Below are 21,339 nucleotides of genomic sequence, written 5' to 3'. Positions count from 1 at the left end.
CTAATACTTGGTTAATGTTCAAGTCACAAAATGTAAATGGAGTATTGTTGGCGCTTTTTGGATGGTTATTTATTGGATTTTATGGGCAGAATAATGGACCTCCCATTGGTTCCGCTGTAAGCAGACTTTTATTTACGTTTATTTACAAATTAAAATGCATTAAAAAAAATCCAGCCATCGTCCTGATCATAATGAGTGTGAACGATAGGCAAAATTACAAATAAAGTGAAGTTGCCCTTAAATGGCTTTCCCCTAAGCACACGTCTTAACTAGCATGTGTTTTGGTATTGCACAATAAACATAAAAACAGAGTGTCTGTTGGCTATTATTGCGGGCACTAAGTGTAATTATATATTTGATAATTAATTATAATTTATACTCACAACAATTATTTCTAAAATGTGAGTACATTGGATGTAATGTGATGTTTAGTAAGTCAGTACAGCACAATCAAACATTTTCTTCTGCAACATCGTCAGCCTGATTTACATATGGTGCCCGGGACCTTGCTGTTGTGCAAACACAAAGCAAAGTAGGCCACGGGAATCTTTTAGTTCCAGGAACAACAATGATCAAGCATTGAAGCTGGTCTGAGAACACTTTAGCAAGGATGGATGAAATGTTCAGTGCTAAAATTTGACATTCAGTCTAATCACTGGAAAGGCCTTTATTTAGGGGTAATTAAAGGTCCTAATTAAAGCACCTTTAATTATAATCACTGTTAATTAAATGCAACAACATATATTCTATAATTAGCTGTCATTAACAACAAGATACATATTCCTTCACATGAATTACATTCTTATACTGGCTTATTCTGATTTAGGAATAAGCTGTGAAAGCCCCAACAAGTCTTACTTGTGCTTCTTGTTGTAGTCTGAGGTGCATCCTTCTGTGGCCAGAATAAGCTCTCTTCTCCACGGCGTGATGTCTGAAGTGATAATAATCTCCAAAAACCTACAGAAATGCAGAGAGATCAATAATAAATTCCCCTGCCCCTGCAGAGTGCAAGACAACACAGATGTGTAGCACATGACAACTCTTACCATATGTTCAAAACTGCCTTGCATATGGGGACTAAAATGGACCACCACAAATTAAGTTATACATGATATTTTATTACTTCAACTAAATTGAATAAATATTGTTGAGGGGAGAACAGACAGGCACTCAAAACCACATTTCAAATATTTCGTAATTCACAGGCGTTATTCATATTATATATAACTGCATCTTAATTAGTCAGGTTATAGTAAAAACACTGCAGCTTCTTTAAAAAACCTACAGTACACAGTTAAAAAGTATAAAACCAATTGTTATAGTATGGGCAACCATAAGGAGTAATGCAGTCAATTTTAAAATGAAACTACCAAGTAAAATATTTGTGGACGAAATGATAGAGGAAAACAAAGACATACCGTATTTTTCGGACCATAGGGTGCACCGGATTATAAGGCGCACTACTGATGAATGGTATATTTTCGATCTTTTTTCATATAAAAGGTGCACCGGATTACAGGGCGCTGTTTTAATGACATTCAGACTTTTCTTTAATCAATAACGGAGCAGCATCTCCTCATCCGGAAACAACAACAAGTCCGGAAATGTGTCCCGTGAAAAACCATCCGACCGGAACTCTAATAGCTAAAGTTTCTTGGGTGAATAATGTAAACTCACTACACCGGTATGTTTTAGCGCTTTCATGGCAAGTTTACTGACAGATATAAGTAAGAACTTTACACTACTTTATATTAGAAATGGCAACAGCAGAGGATGAATGTCCCATAACAAGAAGATAGAGAAAAAGAAGAAGCCTATTGACTATGTCGTTGGTACGGACTACAAAGGCGGACGTGCGCAAATTTTCAGGATTTATGCAGATCCCAAATACAGATCAGCAGGTACCAGAAGGTAAGAAAAGTTGCTTTTGCATAATATTGGGAAACAAAACGCCAGATAATGTGTCTTACCTTATTCACACACCATAATAATACTTGTATGTTTGATGCGCCGACAATCCACCAAGCGGAGCGGCTTCATAGCTTACCAAAGTTGTACTAAAACATTTTGATAGATTTTTGAGCGCCGTGTGTAATGTTCTATATTTTCAATGGAATATATAAAATGCTGGTGTTTTTTACTTGAGTCATACTGCCATCATACCTCTTACACACTTATCATTACACCATGTACCAAATAAAATTATGTTTGACTTATGTTTGACTGCCATCTACTGGTCACACCTATCATTGCACCATGTACCAAATAAAATAGCTATGAGGTTGGTGAGCAAAACCAGAATCATTCCGTACATTAGGCGCACCGGGTTATAAGGCGCACTGTCGAGTTTTGAGAAAAAACTTTTTTTTTAAGTCCGCCTCATAGTCCGGAAAATACGGTATAATGAACAACAAACATCAATCATTAATCATATGCATTCATTTACAAATGGCATCTTTGCTAAAAATGCCTATTTTCCTTTCAGGTGCAGCTCATTACAGAACTTTTAAAAACATGCCACTGGGTGACAGCTGTGCCCGGGACACCTCAGGGCAGTGTTTTTCAAACTTTTTTGAGCCAAGGCACATTTTTTTCATTAAAAAAAATATGGAGGCACACCACCAGCAGAAAAGGTTAAAAAATTAAACTCCACCAGTTGTCATGCCTTATTTTGAGTTTGTTGTTGTTTCCTGTGTGTAGTGCTTTAGTTCCTGTCTTGCGCTGTTAATTTGGTGACCCTTCCTGTTTGCCTTCCTTTGAGTTCTATTGCCCGCACCTGCTTGTTTTCGCAATCAAGACTATTTAAGTTGTGCATACGCTATCCTTCTTTGCGGGGACATTGTTGATTGTCATGTCATGTACGGACGTACTTTGTGGACGCCGTCTCCCTGCTCCACACGCTGTAAGTTTTTGCTGTCGTCCAGCATTCTGTTTTTGTTTACTTTGCAGCCAGTTCAGTTTTACTTTTGTTTTGCATAGCTGTCCCTATGATTCAGTGCCTTTTCCTAGCAGGACTTACCCTTTGTTCATTTTTGGTTTAAGCGTTACATACCTTTTACATACCAAAAAAGGTTGAAAAAACACTGCACTAGACAACAATTATTGATTTGCAAAAAATATTTTTTGTACCAATTAGGTGAAGTTGTATGATTTCCCACGGCACACTAGACCAGCGTTTTTCAACCTTTTTTGAACCAGTATGTCGTGTACGGACATACTTTGTGGACGCCGTCTCCCTGCTTCACACGCTGTAAGTTTTTGCTGTCGTCCAGCATTCTGTTTTTGTTTACTTTGTAGCCAGTTCAGTTTTACTTTTGTTTTGCATAGCTTTCCCTTATGCTTCAGTGTCTTACAAGTTGTCGTGCCTTATTTTGAGTTTCCTGTGTGTAGTGTTTTAGTTTCTGTCTTGCGCTGTTAATTTGGTGACCCTTCCTGTTTGCCTTCCTTTGAGTGCTATTGCCCGCACCTGCTTTGTTTTCGCAATCAAGACTATTTAAGTTGTGGACACTATTGATTGTCATGTCATATACGGATGTGCTTTGTGGACGCCGTCTCCCTGCTCCACATGCAGTACGTTTTTGCTGCCGTCCAGCATTATGTTTTTGTTTACTTTGTAGCCAGTTCAGTTTTACTTTTGTTTTGCATAGCCATCCTCATGCTTCAGTGCCTTTTCCTAGCGGGACTTGCCTTTTGTTCATTTTTGGTTTAAGCGCAACATACCTTTTACATACCAAAAAAGATTGAAAAACACTGCACTAGACCCGTGTTTTTCAACCTTTTTTGAGCCAAGGCACATTTTTTTTCATTAAAAAAAAGTACTGAGGCACACCACCAGCAGAAATCATTAAAAACTGAAACTCAGCAGCCGATATTGACAGTAAAAAGTCGTTGTTGCAATTGTTGGATATGACTTTAAAGCATAACCAAGCATGCGTAAATATAGCTCTTGTCTCAAAGTAGGTGTACTGTCACCACCTGTCACATCACATCCTGACTTATTTGGACTTTTTTGCTGTTTTCCTGTGTGTAGTGTTTTAGTTCTTGTCTTGCGCTCCTATTTTGGTGGCTTTTTCTCTTTTTTTGGTATTTTCCTGTAGCAGTTTCATGTCTTCCTTGACCGCTATTACCCGCACCTGCTTTGTTTTAGCAATCAAGAATATTTCAGTTGTTTGTATCCTTCTTTGTGTGGACATTGTTGATTGTCGTGTCATGTTCGGATGTACTTTGTGGACGCCGTCTTTGCTCCACAGTAAGTCTTTGCTGTCGTCCAGCATTCTGTTTTTGTTTACTTTGTAGCCAGTTCAGTTTTAGTTTCGTTCTGCATAGCCTTCCCTAAGTTTCAATGCCTTTTCTTAGGGGCACTCACCTTTTGTTTTTTTTTGGTTTAAGCATTAGACACCTTTTTACCTGCACACTGCCTCCCGCTGTTTCCGACATCTACGATGCAATTAGCTACCTGCTGCCACCTACTGATATGGAAGAGTATAACGTGGTAAGTCTGCCTGCCGATCTCCAGACAGTAGACACTCAACAACAACACATTATTTACAGATTACTGGTTTGCAAAAAATATTTTTAACCCAAATAGGTGAAATTAGATCATCTCCCACGGCACACCAGACTGTATCTCACGGCACACTAGTGTGCTGTGGCACAGTGGTTGAAAAACACTGCCTTAGGGCATGTTGCATGTGTTCAATATGGTTCTGGGAGCGTCCTGTGTCGCTGACAGGACAGAAAAAAAGAGTAAGATAGAGACCTACACTACACGTCAAATATTAGGTTATAATAATAATAACCAGGCAAAAGTAAATAGTAAAGGAAGACTCGTTACATGGGGATTCACAAGAGGCCAGTCTCCATTAGACGAGGAGACAGCAATCTGTACAGTGGTGCCACAAGGGAATGACTCACCTTCGTCTGCGCACTGGAGCGAAAGAGGAGAGGCAGAGGGGAATGACGAAGGAAGGGAATATGAGAGTGAAATGCAAGATTTGACAGGCACACCAGGCAGGATGGATGTGTATGAGGGAAAATAAGAGTACATACAGCAGAATGGGAGCCTCTTCAGGGCTGCAGGGAGATTCTGCAGGCTGGCTGACCAGACTGAGGGCATGGAAGCACTGAGAGAAAGTTGCCAGCTGTCCAGTTTGACTTGAAATACTTAGATTTCACATAATGTGAGAGTAAATCGACCCAATTGTTGTAATAATCATTTTATTTCCATTTTCACACAAAACTGTGTGTCAGACTCAGGGAATTCAATCTTTTTTTAAAGGAAAAGATTTGCCATAAATCTACTGTAGTTAATGAGTTCTTATCATATTTTCCTAGGACTACCACACTGGCCGAGAATTGTTGGGCGGCCGACGGTGGAGTCGGCTCTCTTGGTTGCTTTGTTGGGTCTGCTCCTGTCTCTGGCCATCCTCCCCCCACCCCAGCAGACGATGGTGTGGAACACCGCAGAGGCCACCACAGTGTATATGTTTTTTGTTTGTTTGTTGTTGTTTTACTTTTGTGGCTGTGTGTAGAAGTGGCTGGTTGCATCAGCTCTGCTCTTTCATTGTCTTTAATGTCCTTTGTGTTCTTTGATGTTTCCCTCTTACACATGTTTATGTGTGCTATGGCAAAGAGTTTTTTTTCTTTCTTGGCCTTAGTCTGGACCCCGTCTCCAGGGGCCCAGGCTCACCCACCATTACATCATCGAGTTGTCTGCTTTTCCTCGCTTCCCTGCTCCCTGGAAGTTTATTGTAGATGATAAATCATGCCTCTCACCTGGGTAGAAGACGGCTGAGGACGTATTCCGTCAAGTTGGTACACTTTGACAGCCAAATTAGACTTTGAAATGGCGAGAATGACACGAAGACGCTTGACTCCACCCTTTTTGTCATTCTCCATCTAAATGGGAATATATGAAAATCCTAGCAGTCCGTATCCTAATGACAGTAGACATTGTACAGTAAGTGATGTTTTATTATGTTTGTTGGCTCTCATAAAGTCTGCAGTGAGTAATAAACAGTGATGTTGTTAAAAAAAAAAATTAATGCGCCGCATATGCTTAAAATTTTAAAAGTTTGTAACTATTAAATGTTATTAAAAATGTGCCCGTTACTACATTACATATATACTCTAGAAAAGAGAGGAACCCATAGGCTCCTTTGTAAGCGGATTTGTGATATAATGCCTAATTTGGACAACCAGGTATGGTGAAGATAAGGTACTTTTAAAAATTTTTTTATAAAATAAAATAAGATAAATAAATTAAAAACATTTTCTTGAATAAAAAAGAAAGTAAAACAATATAAAAACAGAGTTAATTAATGAACATTAGTAAAATTAACTGTTAAAGGTTAGTCTATTAGTGGACCAGCAGCACGCACAATCATGTGTGCTTACAGACTGTATCCCTTGCAGACTGTATTGATACATATTGATATATAATGTAGGAACCAGAATATTAATAACAGAAAGAAACAACCCTTTTGTGTGAATGAGTGTGAATGAGTGTAAATGGGGGAGGAAGGTTTTTTGGATTGGTGCACTAATTGTAAGTGTATCTTGTGTTTTTTATGTAGATTTAATATAAAAAAAACAAAAAAAAACAAAAAAAAAAACGATACCGATAATAAAAAAAAACATACCAATAATTTCCGATATTACATTCTAAAGCATTTATCAGAGAATAATATCGGACATCTCTATTAAAAATCTATTTAATCTGTGCTTCACCCCCTCAAATACCACAATTTTAACATGTAACATGCCTACTAAAAAGAAGAAAAAACTCCATCCATCCATCCATTTTCTACCGCTTGTCCCTTTCGGGGTCGCGGGGGGTGCTGGACCCTATCTCAGCTGCATTTGGGCAGAAGGCGGGGTACACCCTGGACAAGTCGCCACCTCATCAGCTTCGGAGTTGTGCAGACAACGGTGCTGCACTCACCAGGTTACCTACACAGTTGAATTTGATTGATGGTTTGTTTTTCTGATTTGGCCGGTATCACCCACGTCTTTTTCTTGGCGCTCTCCTCACTAACTTTCTCAGTTCCAATGGTTGGAATGCAGGATTGTGTCAATCTCTGGCTTTGGACAATAAATAATAGTGGCAGGGATGCCCGTAATTTAGAGTTTCATTAACGAGTCTACTGATAGATTAAGTTTGAGATATACGCTACTTTGTTTTAGAAATAGCAACAGCGGAGGATGCATGTCCATGCATGAGCCAGTCTGCCGCAGAACAAGAGCATAGAGAAAAATAAAGAGTTATTGACTACAGCATCGGACGACAACGGTGGACCCACGCAAAGCAGCTTGGGTAAATTTATACCATAAATGGATAATCCGGTGACGTCATCGGTGCGAACAACTTCACAGGTTGAGCAAACTCGAAGCAGCTCGTTTGGCGGAAGTACGAAGGAAGGCAAGATTGTTTTATAAATATCTCCAAAATGCCCACACGGTTTGATTTCAAATTTTGGGGAAAAGTTGGTTTTGCATAATAATCCTTTAAGTTTTATGCCTTGAGACTTTGGTGTTTTCCTTGGTCTACCATTATGCTTGCCTTTCACAACCTTCCCATGTTGTTTGTACTTGGTCCAGATTTTAGACACAGCCGACTGTGAACAATCAACATATTTTGCAACATTGTGTAATGAGTTACCTTTGATAATCATCTTACATTGTTTCAACTGACATCTCTTGTATTGGAACAATGATTCATGACAAGCCACCTGGTGAAACAGCTCTCCAAGGTGTGAACACGTCTTTTTAACATCAGACTAATAAACATGTTTAATCTGATGCTGGTTTTAGCTTTGGAAATGAATATTTACAGGGTGATTCCATATGCTTTTCTTCAAATTGTAGATATTCCAATTTTTCACTCTGTTTATCTAAAAATGAAACTGACTACCACAATATATTTTCTTGATTAATTTGTTTTTTTCTTAAAACCATGGTGAGTCCATAATTGTTTAGTACTCAACCTTGATGGGTAATTCAAATGTAAGCACATAACTGTTCACAATAATTACAAGCAGCAAATAATGTAATAATATGTACAAATTGTGTCTGAGACAAAGTAAATCTCACCAATTATACGCTTCTCAATGTCCCTTTATTGTGATGCCTCTTTCATGTTTCCAGTTTATATACACAATTAAACATTGCTAGCAGGTTAAGGTAAATACAAACTACATCTACTATACCTAAATATTGCCTGAAAAGAAGACACTGAAAGTGCATTCATTAAGAATACAAAATAAATCCATTCAAGCAATTAAATGTCCCAGCTGCAATCCACCAAGCCACCAGGCTGCTATCTTGAGACAAATTACAGCTGAAACTCCTATGTTGCACTTAGTGGAATAAGTTCATTATAATGCTCTTAAATGAAGGCTAATTGGGTGTTTTCAAATGAAGGGTAATTATTTGTTTACATTGCAGCTCTAACTGCAGACTTCCTTGCCTCAGCTACATTTATCAGGGGACTTGTCTTAGGAAAGCTGACCCAAGAAAAAAACTTCTATCAGACAAATTATGTGGGCAGCTTGCCAATGTTTAAGAAAAAAAACCTCACAAGGGGTGGGAAAGATATAGAGCTTCTAAATAAGCTGAGCCATTGGGTCCCAAGTTAATTTTTATTGCGTCACCAAGGAAGATTAAAATGCTGAAAGCTATTTTATTGATGTGTCAAGAAGGGCCAGCCTCTTGGCAGAGGGCTTTTTGATTCAAGCTAGTTTTGACAAATGAATGCATGTTTGGCTCTTCATCATTGAAATAAATGTACAGTATCTAAAGAAAGGGAGCACTCTATACCCCTAACATTTAGGAAAAGTCCCGCCATGTCTTAAAGCAGCCACTGTTATCCCAGTCCCTAAAAGGACAGCCATAAAAAACTTCAATGATGACAGACCAGTTGCACTGACGTCTGTGGTTATGAAGTGTTTTGAAAGGCTTGTTCTCCAATATATCAAAGCCTGCCTCCAGAACTTTGATCTGCATCAGTTTGCCTACAGGCCCAACCTGTCCACTGAGGACGCCATCGCCACCGCTCTCCACACAGCTGTGGAACATCTGTAACTCCCTAATACCTATGTCAGGATGCTGTTCGTCGTCAACAACTCGGCATTCAGTACCATCATCCCTGACATCCTGGCGGTGAAGCTGATTTTCCTGGGTCCACCCCCTGTCATCTGTTGCCAGATTAAAATAAAACAACCTTTCTGACCAACCGACCTCAGGTTAAGGTGGATCTAGCACTGCAACTAACAACTAATTTGATCATCGATTAATCTGTCGATCAATAATCGGATAAAAGAGACAAACTACATTTCTATCCTTTGCAGTATTTTTTTTTTTTTTAAACCCAGCATACTGGCACCATGTTCTTTCAACTTGCCAAATAAATCAAGGCAAATTGTACAAAAATGTTTTTTTTATAAAGTGCACCATTGTCATGCACAATAGCAATAATCTTGCTTGGGGGAATTTCAAACCTGGCTACTACCTATTCCAACCATTCTGCAATGTTGGAAGCTGAATGTCTTTCCTCTAGTGGCATGGTCGTAAGGCAAATTGACTTCATGTTCCATTCGTCTCAAATGTAATGGCATGTATTGCCAAGGTAGGCTTCCGTGGCTACACTTGTCCACACATCAGTAGTGAGAGCAATTTTGCTCTGGGTGGCTTTTATGTCAGTCTTCACTGCTTGGAATGTCTGCTCGTACTTCCTCTCCATCAGTTTGGTAAAATGGGTCCTCGAGGGAAGAGTGTAACCAGGGTTGAGGACGTGAATCATTTGTCTAAAACCTTCATCCTCCACCATTGATAGTGGCCTCATGTCAGTTACCAACATTTTCAGGATAGCATCAGTCAATGCAGCCACTTGCTGTGGTGTGCAGACCTTCCTTTGTACCAAGTCGCTAATGCTGGGTTGTTTCTTTCTGAAATGAGAGAAACCATATAATGAACGTACATAGTAGCATCATTTACATGTAATTCAATACATGCCTAGTTGATTTAATTAATAATTTCTGACGTAAAAGGCAAATACGCTACCACATTAAAAAAAACTAAATTAAATAAATGGACATTGGGGATGCAGCATACACCAATAACACAGAAATGTAACTCATCAGATCAGAACTGGATCAGATATTGTACACGTTTCTGTTGAGAATAACAAAGGATTAATTTTAGGCTGCCTCTGAATAATAGCATGCAATATTCCAGCACCTTCATAACGTTTAGTTATACTAAAGCATCACTCAAATCTGAATAGACTTATATAGCTTTATTGGGCCCGGCTACATTGATCCATTATGAAACGAACCTGAGATATTTCTGTCCGTTACGTTTATTTAGAAATTTGTAACCGTGCGTTTTCTCTCTCAAAACGGAGTCAAATCTGCCGGAGACACATTATCAGCCCCAAAGAGATAACGTTAACGTTACTCACAAAAAAAGAGCTGGCGTGCTGAACTCATGAATGCCCGTTGCCACTCAGAAAATGAAGCCGTCGCCATACTTGCCAACCTTGAGACCTCCGATTTCGGGAGGTGGGGGGTGGGAGAGGGGGGCGTGGTCAAGTATTTCATATATATATATATATATAGGCTCCAGCGCCCCCGCGACCCCAAAGGGAATAAGCGGTAGAAAATGGATGGATGGATATATATATATGTATAAGAAATACTTGACTTTCAGTGAATTCTAGCTACCGGTATATATATATATATATATATATAAAAAAGAAATACTTGAATTTCAGTGTTAATATATTTACACATATACACACACATCTACTCATTGTTGAGTTAAGGGTTGAATTGTCCATCCTTGTTCTATTCTCTGTCACTATTTTTCTAACCATGCTGAACACCCTCTCTGATGATGCATTGCTGTGTGGCACGCACAAAAGTGTTTTCATCAAATGTACTAGAGTCTGGAAACTTCCATCTCTCCCTAGCATGGCCCAAAACCAGTCAATCGAAGATCTTCACTGCCAAGCACTTGGTAGTCCACTACTTCTTCCCGGAGGCTATCCAGGTCCAATCGCAGCTGCGGCTTGGAACTTACAAGCGTATTTCTTCATCTTACTCGTCGTCGGCGTCGCCATGGCTGTATCTTCCTCGTTCTTCTGCGTCGTCTCCTTGTTGTGTGCGCAGTTGTGCACTGCACTCTCTAAAAGCCCTAGATGTTATTGTCACATATGCATGTACAGTAGATGGCAGTATTGTCCTGTTTAAGAGTGTCACAACATTGCTGTTTACAGCAGACGAACTGCTCTACGGTAGACGAAAACGTGACTGCTGTTGTTGTGTGTTGTTACCGCGCTGGGAGGACGTTAATGAAACTGCCTAACAATAAACTCACATAAGAAACCAAGAACTCGCCCTTCATCATTCTACAGTTATAACGTGATTGGGCAGGCACGCTGTTTATATTGTGGGAAAGCGGACGTGAAAACAGGCTGTCGACACGTCACGCAGGTCGCATGGAGCTGGAGGGGGCGTGGCCTCCAGCTCCACCTGAATTTCGGGAGATTTTCGGGGGAAAATTTGTCCCGGGAGGTTTTCGGGAGAGGCGCTGAATTTCGGGAGTCTCCCGGAAAATCCGGGAGGGTTGGCAAGTATGGCCGTCGCACTCTCCAAAAAGTTTGTAACACTCTGAAAGTTAATACACAACAGTTGCTGCTGCGCTTCCTTGAAAAAAATCTCATCGTTAACAAAAGATTAAAAACACACAATGATGGACACAACGGATTAATGTGACCGGACTATGGACTTAAAAAGTTACGTACCATGAGTTCCCTTCATCCATGGCTCCAACATGTTTCCTCTTCAGGTGCTCCCGAAGTGATGTTGTACTCCCGTGCCAAGCGAGGTCCATGATGCACACTTTGCAGGAAACTGTCTTCTTTGAAGTCTTTAAAGTAACGTGTTCCCACACTTTTGACGACTTAGGTCGTACACTTTTCTTCATTGAAGCATTAACCTCCAGATGTTTCTCCCCTGAACTATCAATACTGCTTTCCTCCGCCATTTTTCCAATGTTTCCAGGCAAAGAAGACGACATCGTCACGTGAGCTGCACATGACACATCATTGGCTGGCTTACTGCCACCTCATGAGACGTAGCCGCAGCTCATGCGCATAGTATAGATACAACGAATCGATGACTAAATTAATCGCCAACTATTTTTATAATCGATTTTAAACGATTAGTTGTTGCAGCCCTAGGTGGATCAACTATTCTCCTCCACCCTGTCCCTCAGCACTGGCTCCCCTCAGGGCTTTGTGTTGAGCCGCCTCCTGTACACCCTATATACGCATGACTGTGTCCCCATTTATCGCACGAACATCAAGTCTGCCGACAACTCCACGGCAGTGGGCGTGATCAAACAAACAAAGACACAAAAGATGGTCATTGGTTTTAGGGAAACATGCTCCACTTGTGGTAAATAGTTATGGTGTCATTTCAAACATGCAAACAATTACAATATGATACATCAAATATTTCCAGTTTGTCATTACAGCATGTCTGAAAAGGAGTAGGAGGAAGCAGAGCTTACTTAATCATACACCCTTTCGTATCATAGCAGTGTTTAACACATTTGTTTGTAATCAATTTGTAACACAATAGTGAATTAATACATTCAAAAATGTAATAGACAAATGAGTAAGTAAATAATGAATAAATGAATAAAGTTATCATGGAATAAATAGTTATGTAAATTATAGTTCACATTATGTGATGAAATAGCTTATCTCATTTTTAAATAAGGTTCAAGATGTTGATCGAGATTCTTCTTCTTTGTACTTTGTGAACACTTTGAATTTGAACAGTTTCTTAAACTGGATCATATTAGTACATTGTTTGACTTCTTTACTTAGCCCAATCCTTGGGGGGGGGGGGGTCCCCTCAGGGGGGTCCCCTCTAAGGTTTCTCATTGTCATCCCATTGGGTTGAGTTTTTTCTTGTCCTGATGTGGGATCTGAGCCGAGGATGTCTCAAAGGGCTGCACTCGTGATTTAGAGCTATATAAATAATCTTTGATTGATTGATTGATTGAAATAGCCTTATCTCATTTACATGACGACAGCATGTCCTACATGATCCCATTTCCAATATGTCATTTGTGTTTTATCATGTGCAAAGAGCCATCACATGTATTAACACTGACTTCGTGTGAATATTTTAGGTACTTTTAATTTATTTATATTCTGAAAGTTTGTGCAGTGTTACAGTACAGGAGACTGTAATACAGTCAACATTGCACACGTGTAAACACTAAGCTGTTACCTTCAGAAAAATAACCACTGAACTCCACTACGACAAGTGCCCTGCCAGGGAAACTGTAGGTGATGGAGTGGCCAAGTATCTCTCGAGCTCTGAAACCAATTGAGAAACTGTGCGGCACCCTCAAGCGGATGGTGGAGTAGCACAAAACGTTTAAAATCAACCACCTCTGTGATCATCATAGAGGAGTGGGAGAGGATTCCAGTAAAAACCTGTGCAGCGCTGGTGAATTGGATTTAGGCAAAAGTACAACTTGACAAAACAATGGTGCTCATATTTTTGTTTTTTATCAGATGCTACACCAGGGTTTCCCATACATGTAATTGATCGTGGCGCGCCTACTCAGTGGCCTAGTGGTTAGAGTGTCCGCCCTGAGATCGGTAGGTTGTGAGTTCAAACCCCGGCCGAGTCATACCAAAGACTATAAAAATGGGACCCATTACCTCCCTGCTTGGCACTCAGCATCAAGGGTTGGAATTGGGGGTTAAATCACCAAAATGATTCCCGGGCGCGACCACCGCTGCTGCCCACTGCTCCCCTCACCTCCCAGGGGGTGATCAAGGGTGATGGGTCAAATGCAGAGAATAATCTCGCCACACCTAGTGTGTGTGTGACAATCATTGGTACTTTAACTTTAACTTTTAAGGTAAAATAAAAGCCACCACACCTTAAAAATGAGGGATATTTTTTACGACCAGATGCTGTTCACTTTGGAGACCTGCTGTGGATATGGGTATAGATAGATAGATAGATAGATAGATAGATAGATAGATAGATAGATAGATAGATAGATAGATAGATAGATAGATAGTACTTTATTGCTTCCTTCAGGAGAGTTCCCTCAGGAAAATTAAAAATGGTATGGCCTGTGTTACATTGCAAAATAAGCAGCAACAATTGAAAAATAGAGCAAAACAATATATTGTAAGAAAAATATGTCATTACTAAATACTAATAACAGAGATGTGTTTTTATATGTATGTATAACGTAAATAAAATATATGCATCATCGCTGATTTATATGATGGCGTCATATTGACCACGCTCATAGCCACGCCCCTACCGCCACAAGTATTTTGGCAAACCCCGTACATGCCTGAAAAATATGAATAGATCAATGTTGTGAATTTTCTGCAGACTTTTATTACTAACACAAAAAAGTGGCATTTCTCTCAATGCAGCTTATCTGTGTGCTTTGGCTTGATAGAGAAACGATAAGAGAGAAAGCAGAGAGGAATGGCTTAGCAAAATCTAAATATACATGGAGAAGAGCAAAATCATCATGCCAAATCTTGGTACACCCAAGTAAACTCAGATTGTTTTGAGCTGAGGAGACACAGATAAAACGAAATAAATACTGTGTAAGGATAAGTGTAAGTGAGAAACAGTAAATATTTCAGATCCCCTTCATGCTTTTTTAATTTGAGATCTATCCCACTGCACCCATTTCTTGTCTTGTTTGGAGAAATATGCGTGACTAATTAGTCAAAACTCGCTCTGCTTCAACAGAGTATTATTAATTTAGCCAAAGACTGGTTGCATTTTTTTTTTGCAGTGCATCAGTATGTCTGATTTATCACTGCTTTAGATCCATCCATCCATCCATAAATGCAAGGATGAAAAAAAAAACTAGATCTAGCAATACATATTCTTCAAAACAAGAACAAGCTATTCAGGGACTTTGGGACAAATTCAGTGGAAAATCAAAGGAAAACATTAAATACGTTTATTTTGAAGTTTTTCAAAACACAGTAGAAAAAATATTTATCAGATGGTCCCGAGTGTGTCTAACAAAGAATAGGCAATGACAGATAGAAATATCCAAATTAAGACAAACACAAAAACTCAATATTAAGAACTGAAAGTTAAAATATACAGATGCCATAAATAAACAGCATTTGCTCTGCTTAAATGTGTGCTTTTACAAGGGCGGCCTGGGTGTTGAAGGCCCTAAGGCAGCCTCCAGACCTTCTGATTGTCAATTCATAAAAAATGTATAGGTTTGTTTGGGTCTGTCATGCAAAAATATGTATTCCTATCTTCCACAGCCGTTTATTCTAACATAGTTTTTTAGGCTATCGTGAAGGACCATTCCCATGACTATCACTCAGAATGTTGCCTAATATATTTTCAATGGATCAGTTAATGTTTCAGTGAATTAAAAACTAGAAGCAGGTGGACTAAAGGCTGGAATTTACTTTTGCGTCACGTAGCTTGTGTCCCTCTGACAGCATCTTGTTTGATTTCCAGTTTTTCCGTGGAGGGTGGCACCAGACTTGTGACTCTCTTCCAAACCACTAAGGGGCAGTGTGTCCAGAAGGAGCAACCGCAGCTGTCTTTGACTAGTAAATACACTATATTGCCAAAAGTATTTGGCCACCCATCCAAATGATCAAAATCAGGTGTCACAATCACTTGGCCCAGCCACAGGTGTATAAAATCAAACACATAGGCATGGAGACTGTTTCTACAAACATTTGTGAAAGAATGGGCCGCTCTCAGGAGTTCAGTAATTTCCAGCATGGAACTGTCATAGGATGCCACCTGTGCAACAAATCCAGTCGTGAAATTTCCTCGCTCCTAAATATTCCAAAGTCAACTGTCTGCTTTATTATAAGAAAATGGAAGAGTTTGAGAACAAGAGCAACTCAGCCACGAACCATGTAAACTGACAGAGAGCGGTCAGCGGATGCTGAAGCGCATAGTGCAAAGAGGTCGCCGACTTTCTGCACAATCAGTTGCTACAGAGCTCCAAACTTCATGTGACCTTCCAATTAGCCCACATACAGTACGCAGAGAGCTTCATGGAATGGGTTTCCATTGCCGAGCAGCTGCATCTAGGCCATACATCACCAAGTCCAATGCAAAGCGTTGGATGCAGTGGTGTAAAGCACGTTTCCACTGGACTCTAGAGCAGTGGAGACATGTTCTCTGGAGTAATGAATCATGCTTTTACATCTGGAAATCTCATGGACGAGTCTGGGTTTGGAGGTTGCCAGGAGAACGGTACATTTTGGACTGCATTGTGCAGAGTGCCAAATTTGGTGGAGGAGGAATTATGGTGTGGAGTTGTTTTTCAGGAGTTGGGCTTGGTTGGCCCCTTAGTTGCAGTGAAAAGAACTATGAATGCTCCAGGGTACCAAAACATTTTCGACAATTCCATGCTCCCAACCTTGTAGGAACAGTTTGGAGCAGGCCCCTTCCTCTTCCAACATGACTGTGCACCAGTGCACAAAGCAAGGTCCATAAAGAATTGGATGACATAGTCTGGTGTGGATAAACTTGACTGGCCTGCACAGAGTCCTGACCTGAACCCGATAGAACACCTTTGGGATGAATTAGAACGGAGACTGAGAGCCAGGCCTTCTCGACCAACATCAGTGTGTGACCGCACCAATACGCTTTTGGAAGAATGGTCGAAAATTCCTATAAACACACTCCGCAAACTTGTGGACAGTCTTCCCAGAAGAGTTGAAGCTGTAATAGCTGCAAAAGGTGGACCGTTCATATTGAACCCTATGGGTTAGGAATGGGATGACACTTCAAGTTCATATGTGAGTCAAGGCAGCTGGCCAAATACTTTTGGCAATATAGTGTATGTACCTTCTTGTGAAGAATGATGACAACCACAACATTGACATCTTTGTCTACACCAGAACTAATCATTCAGAAACATCAGTTTACTTTTAATGGACGTTTTACTCATAAACCAAAAGAAAATATGTTCGTGGAGATAACTTCCGAACAAGTCGTGGCATCCATCCATCCATCCATCTTCTTCCGCTTATCCGAGGTCGGGTCGCGGGGGCAGCAGCCTAAGCAGGGAAGCCCAGACTTCCCTCTCCCCAGCCACTTCGTCCAGCTCTTCCTGTGGGACCCCGAGGCGTTCCCAGGCCAGCCGGGAGACATAGTCTTCCCAACGTGTCCTGGGTCTTCCCCGCGGCCTCCTACCGGTCGGACGTGCCCTAAACACCTCCCGAGGGAGGCGTTCGGGTGGCATCCTGACCAGATGCCCGAACCACCTCATCTGGCTCCTCTCGATGTGGAGGAGCAGCGGCTTTACTTTGAGCTCCCCCCGGATGGCAGAGCTTCTCACCCTATCTCTAAGGGAGAGCCCCGCCACCCGGCGGAGGAAACTCATTTCGGCCGCTTGTATCCGTGATCTTGTCCTTTCGGTCATAACCCAAAGCTCATGACCATAGGTGAGAATGGGAACGTAGATCGACCGGTAAATTGAGAGCTTTGCCTTCCGGCTCAGCTCCTTCTTCACCACAACGGATCGATACAGCGTCCGCATTACTGAAGACGCCGCACCGATCTGCCTGTCGATCTCACGATCCACTCTTCCCCCACTCGTGAACAAGACTCCGAGGTACTTGAACTCCTCCACTTGGGGCAAGATCTCCTCCCCAACCCGGAGATGGCACTCCAACCTTTTCCGGGCGAGAACCATGGACTCGGACTTGGAGGTGTTGATTCTCATCCCAGTCGCTTCACACTCGGCTGCGAACCGATCCAGCGAGAGCTGAAGATCCTGGCCAGATGAAGCCATCAGGACCACATCATCTGCAAAAAGCAGAGACCTAATCCTGCAGCCAACAAACCAGATCCCCTCAACGCCTTGACTGCGCCTAGAAATTCTGTCCATAAAAGTTATGAACAGAATCGGTGACAAAGGGCAGCCTTGGCGGAGTCCAACCCTCACTGGAAACGTGTCCGACTTACTGCCGGCAATGCGGACCAAGCTCTGGCACTGAGCATACAGGGAGCGGACTGCCACAATCAAACAGTCCGATACCCCATACTCTCTGAGCACTCCCCACAGGACTTCCCGAGGGACACGGTCGAATGCCTTCTCCAAGTCCACAAAACACATGTAGACTGGTTGGGCAAACTCCCATGCACCCTTAAGGACCCTGCCGAGAGTATAGAGCTGGTCCACAGTTCCACGACCAGGACGACCGGGTGGTGGTTCCTCTGGACCGGGGTGGTGGTTCCTCTCTTTAAGAAGGGGAACCGGAGGGTGTGTTCTAACTATCGTGGGATCACACTCCTCAGCCTTCCCGGTAAGGTCTATTCAGGTGTACTGGAGAGGAGGCTACGCCGGATAGTCGAACCTCGGATTCAGGAGGAACAGTGTGGTTTTCGTCCTGGTCGTGGAAGTCGTGGCAAAGGACGCTATTATATGCAACGCTATTCCATTATTCAGGACACGGGACAAGAGAGAGCTATGTAATTGTAAACAAAAAAAAACTGTTAAATAATTATTTTAACGACATGCTAGTGTTAATGTGTATGGTCATGTGTTATTGATGTTTGGCAATAAAACTTCAAAAGAGTGGCGAACTCGTACTTTATGATTTTCTTCTAGAAGATTTTTAGAGCGCGCAGATATAAAATACACAATACTAATTTTCATGTTTAATGACTGTTGCTTTATTTCATACAATAAATAGTGCATTTCAAGCGCAAAGTCTGCTCTCCTGTGGTCGGGGACCTCCTCTGGAAAAACTGACCAATCACAAATCTGCAGATTTGTGTGATGTGCATGCAAGGCTATGCAGGGGGAGGGGCCAAGATGGCATTGCCTGTGCAAGTTACGTGATGTGAGAGTTTACACCAGGCTTAAAAAGCTGGGTGTCTAGCATTATTGAATAAAGACAAAGAAAATATGTAAAAAAGGCTAATCTCTGTATTCTGACCTTCACTTAAAGGGAAAGGAAAGACGTAAAAAATGCTCATCTCTGTATTCTGACCTTCACTTCAAAAGCTCAGCTCAGAAAAATTTAAGCAGTCAGCAAATAACACATAACACACTCACCAGGAAAGAAAAGCAGCAGTTGGACCACACACACAAATCTCTTAATGCTTTATGTGATGGGATGAATGTGATATGATAACAACAGCTCTTTTTTCAGGTCATGGTGGATCTGGATCTTTTGATACAATATTAATCTGCAGAGTGGAACTAATTATACTGCTCTTTCCAAATCACCTATGCTGAATTAAGTATGCAACAAAGGCCTCTGTATAGGTCTGTAAAGCGGATTTCATAGCTGGAGAACTGAATTTACATTCACATTTATATTAAGTGGGGCGGTATAGCTCGGTTGGTAGAGCGGCCGTGCCAGCAACTTGAGGGTTCCAGGTTCGATTCCCGCTTCCGCCATCCTAGTCACTGTTGTTGTGTCCTTGGGCAAGACGCTTTACCCACCTGCTCCCAATGCCACCCACACTGGTTTAAATGTAATTTAGATATTGGGTTTCACTATGTAAAGCGCTTTGAGTCACTAGAGAAAAGCGCTATATAAATATAATTCAATTCAATTTAAGTACTACTGCACTTTTTAACTGTTCAGTTTACTGTCCTCCATTATGTTGGTAATTATCTGGTGGTTTGTAACCCCTTTGTAACAAGAACAAAAAATGTGTTTCTGTGCCCAAGACTTATTAAGAAAACATTTGGCGTACATTTACAGAAGCTTGAAAAGTCGTTAAGATATTTTTAAACAATAAGATTGTCAGATCAAACAAATCAATGTACGTTTCAAGTTATTTGGTTATGTCCTCATTTAAACAAGATCTGGAAAAAGACTCACAATATTACCCTTAAGGTGCTCACAGACTCCACAATCTTTGCGCATCGTTTACATTTTTTCTGTCATGGCACCCTACACGGACGACCAGGGCCACTGCTATGAATTATGGGCCCCCTGAAAGAGTATCGGTGTGAGCCCCACGACCCCATTAATTGACACCTTCAATGATCTTGTTTTTCAGTGTTCTGCACAACCAATTGGTTTGCTTTTTTACAATTTACCACTTAACAAGTCTATTATTAGGGAATTAGGTATCATGAGTTGTCATATTCTCATTTCACTGATTTGCAACAAGTTACATGTTCAATTAACCACTCAACAAATAGGTATAATTGGTATTTTTTTATTTAAGAGTCGAGCACTGATATGCAAAAAAAATATCCTGGCTCAAGATAGTCTACAGGTAAATATGTAGCATTTAACTTAAATGTGCAAGTAAAACAAAAAGCTCATGGAATATGTTGCTATGAAACATATGAAAAACTACAACAAGGCTCATTTAATCTCAATCAAAGTTTACTTATATATGTAATAAATCTTTATCAACTGGAACTTTTCCTGACAAAATGAAAATTGCTAAAGTTATTCCGATTTATAAAAATGGTGATAAACATATGGTCTCAAATTATAGACCTGTGTCTCTACTACCTCAATTTGCAAAAATTCTTGAGAAATTATTTGTAAATAGACTTGATAAGTTCATTGACAAACATGAGCTACTGAATGACCATCAGTACGGGTTCAGGAGAAATCGATCTACATCCCTAGCAGTGATGGACTTTGTAGAAAACGTAGCTACAGCAATAGAAAAAAAGCAACACACCGTTGGAGTATTTATTGATTTATGTAAAGCTTTTGACACAATCGATCATTCGTTACTTCTGCAAAAATTGGAAAACTATGGCATAAGAGGTGTTTCACAAGAGTGGTTAAGTAGTTATTTAAGTAATAGATCTCAATATGTGGAAATTAATAAGACTAAGTCACAGCCAAGAAGAGTAACTTGTGGGGTTGCACAAGGCTCGGTATTGGGACCTAAGTTATTTATACTATATTTAAATGATATTTGTTCAGTATCTAATAAATTGAAATTTATTATGTTTGCAGATGATACAAATGTATATTGTTCAGGAGAAGACTTGAAGGAAGTGTTGAGGATAATAGAGGTTGAGTTGATTGAGCTAAAAAAATGGTTTGATATCAATACGTTATCATTAAATGATAAGAAAACTAAATTTATGGTGTTTAGTGGTGCAAGGACAAAACGTGAAGTAAAATTAAAATTAAATCTAGTGGAAATCGATAGAGTATATGAAACTAAATTCTTGGGAATAATAATTGATCATAAATTATGTTGGAAACCGCATATTGAATATATAAAGGGAAAAATATCCAAATCCATTGCCATTCTTTATAAAGTAAAACACATGCTGAATAAG

The 21,339-nt window shown here is 40.5% G+C and overlaps 1 protein-coding gene across 2 annotated transcripts in view; it reads right to left on the bottom strand.

The window, feature by feature from the left end:
* Positions 1 to 21,339, bottom strand: part of furinb (furin (paired basic amino acid cleaving enzyme) b) — a 187,729-nt gene that overhangs the window by 106,991 nt on the left and 59,399 nt on the right. The window contains exons 1-2 of one of the 2 annotated variants that reach the window (XM_061969959.2): positions 5,776 to 5,958; positions 859 to 957 (exon numbers count right to left, since the gene is read on the bottom strand). In XM_061969959.2, the coding sequence (XP_061825943.1) occupies positions 859 to 957; positions 5,776 to 5,898 (222 nt within the window). In that variant the 5' untranslated portion in view covers positions 5,899 to 5,958. Of the gene's footprint in view, positions 1 to 858; positions 958 to 5,775; positions 5,959 to 21,339 lie in introns of those variants that run through there. The other variant, XM_061969958.1, reaches the window with a different exon arrangement.

The sequence above is a fragment of the Nerophis lumbriciformis genome, linkage group LG10, assembly GCF_033978685.3.
Source record: "Nerophis lumbriciformis linkage group LG10, RoL_Nlum_v2.1, whole genome shotgun sequence".
Lineage (NCBI taxonomy): Eukaryota > Metazoa > Chordata > Actinopteri > Syngnathiformes > Syngnathidae > Nerophis > Nerophis lumbriciformis.
Note: the sequence above shows the minus strand (reverse complement) of the source record. Positions and strands in the feature narration are given on the sequence as shown.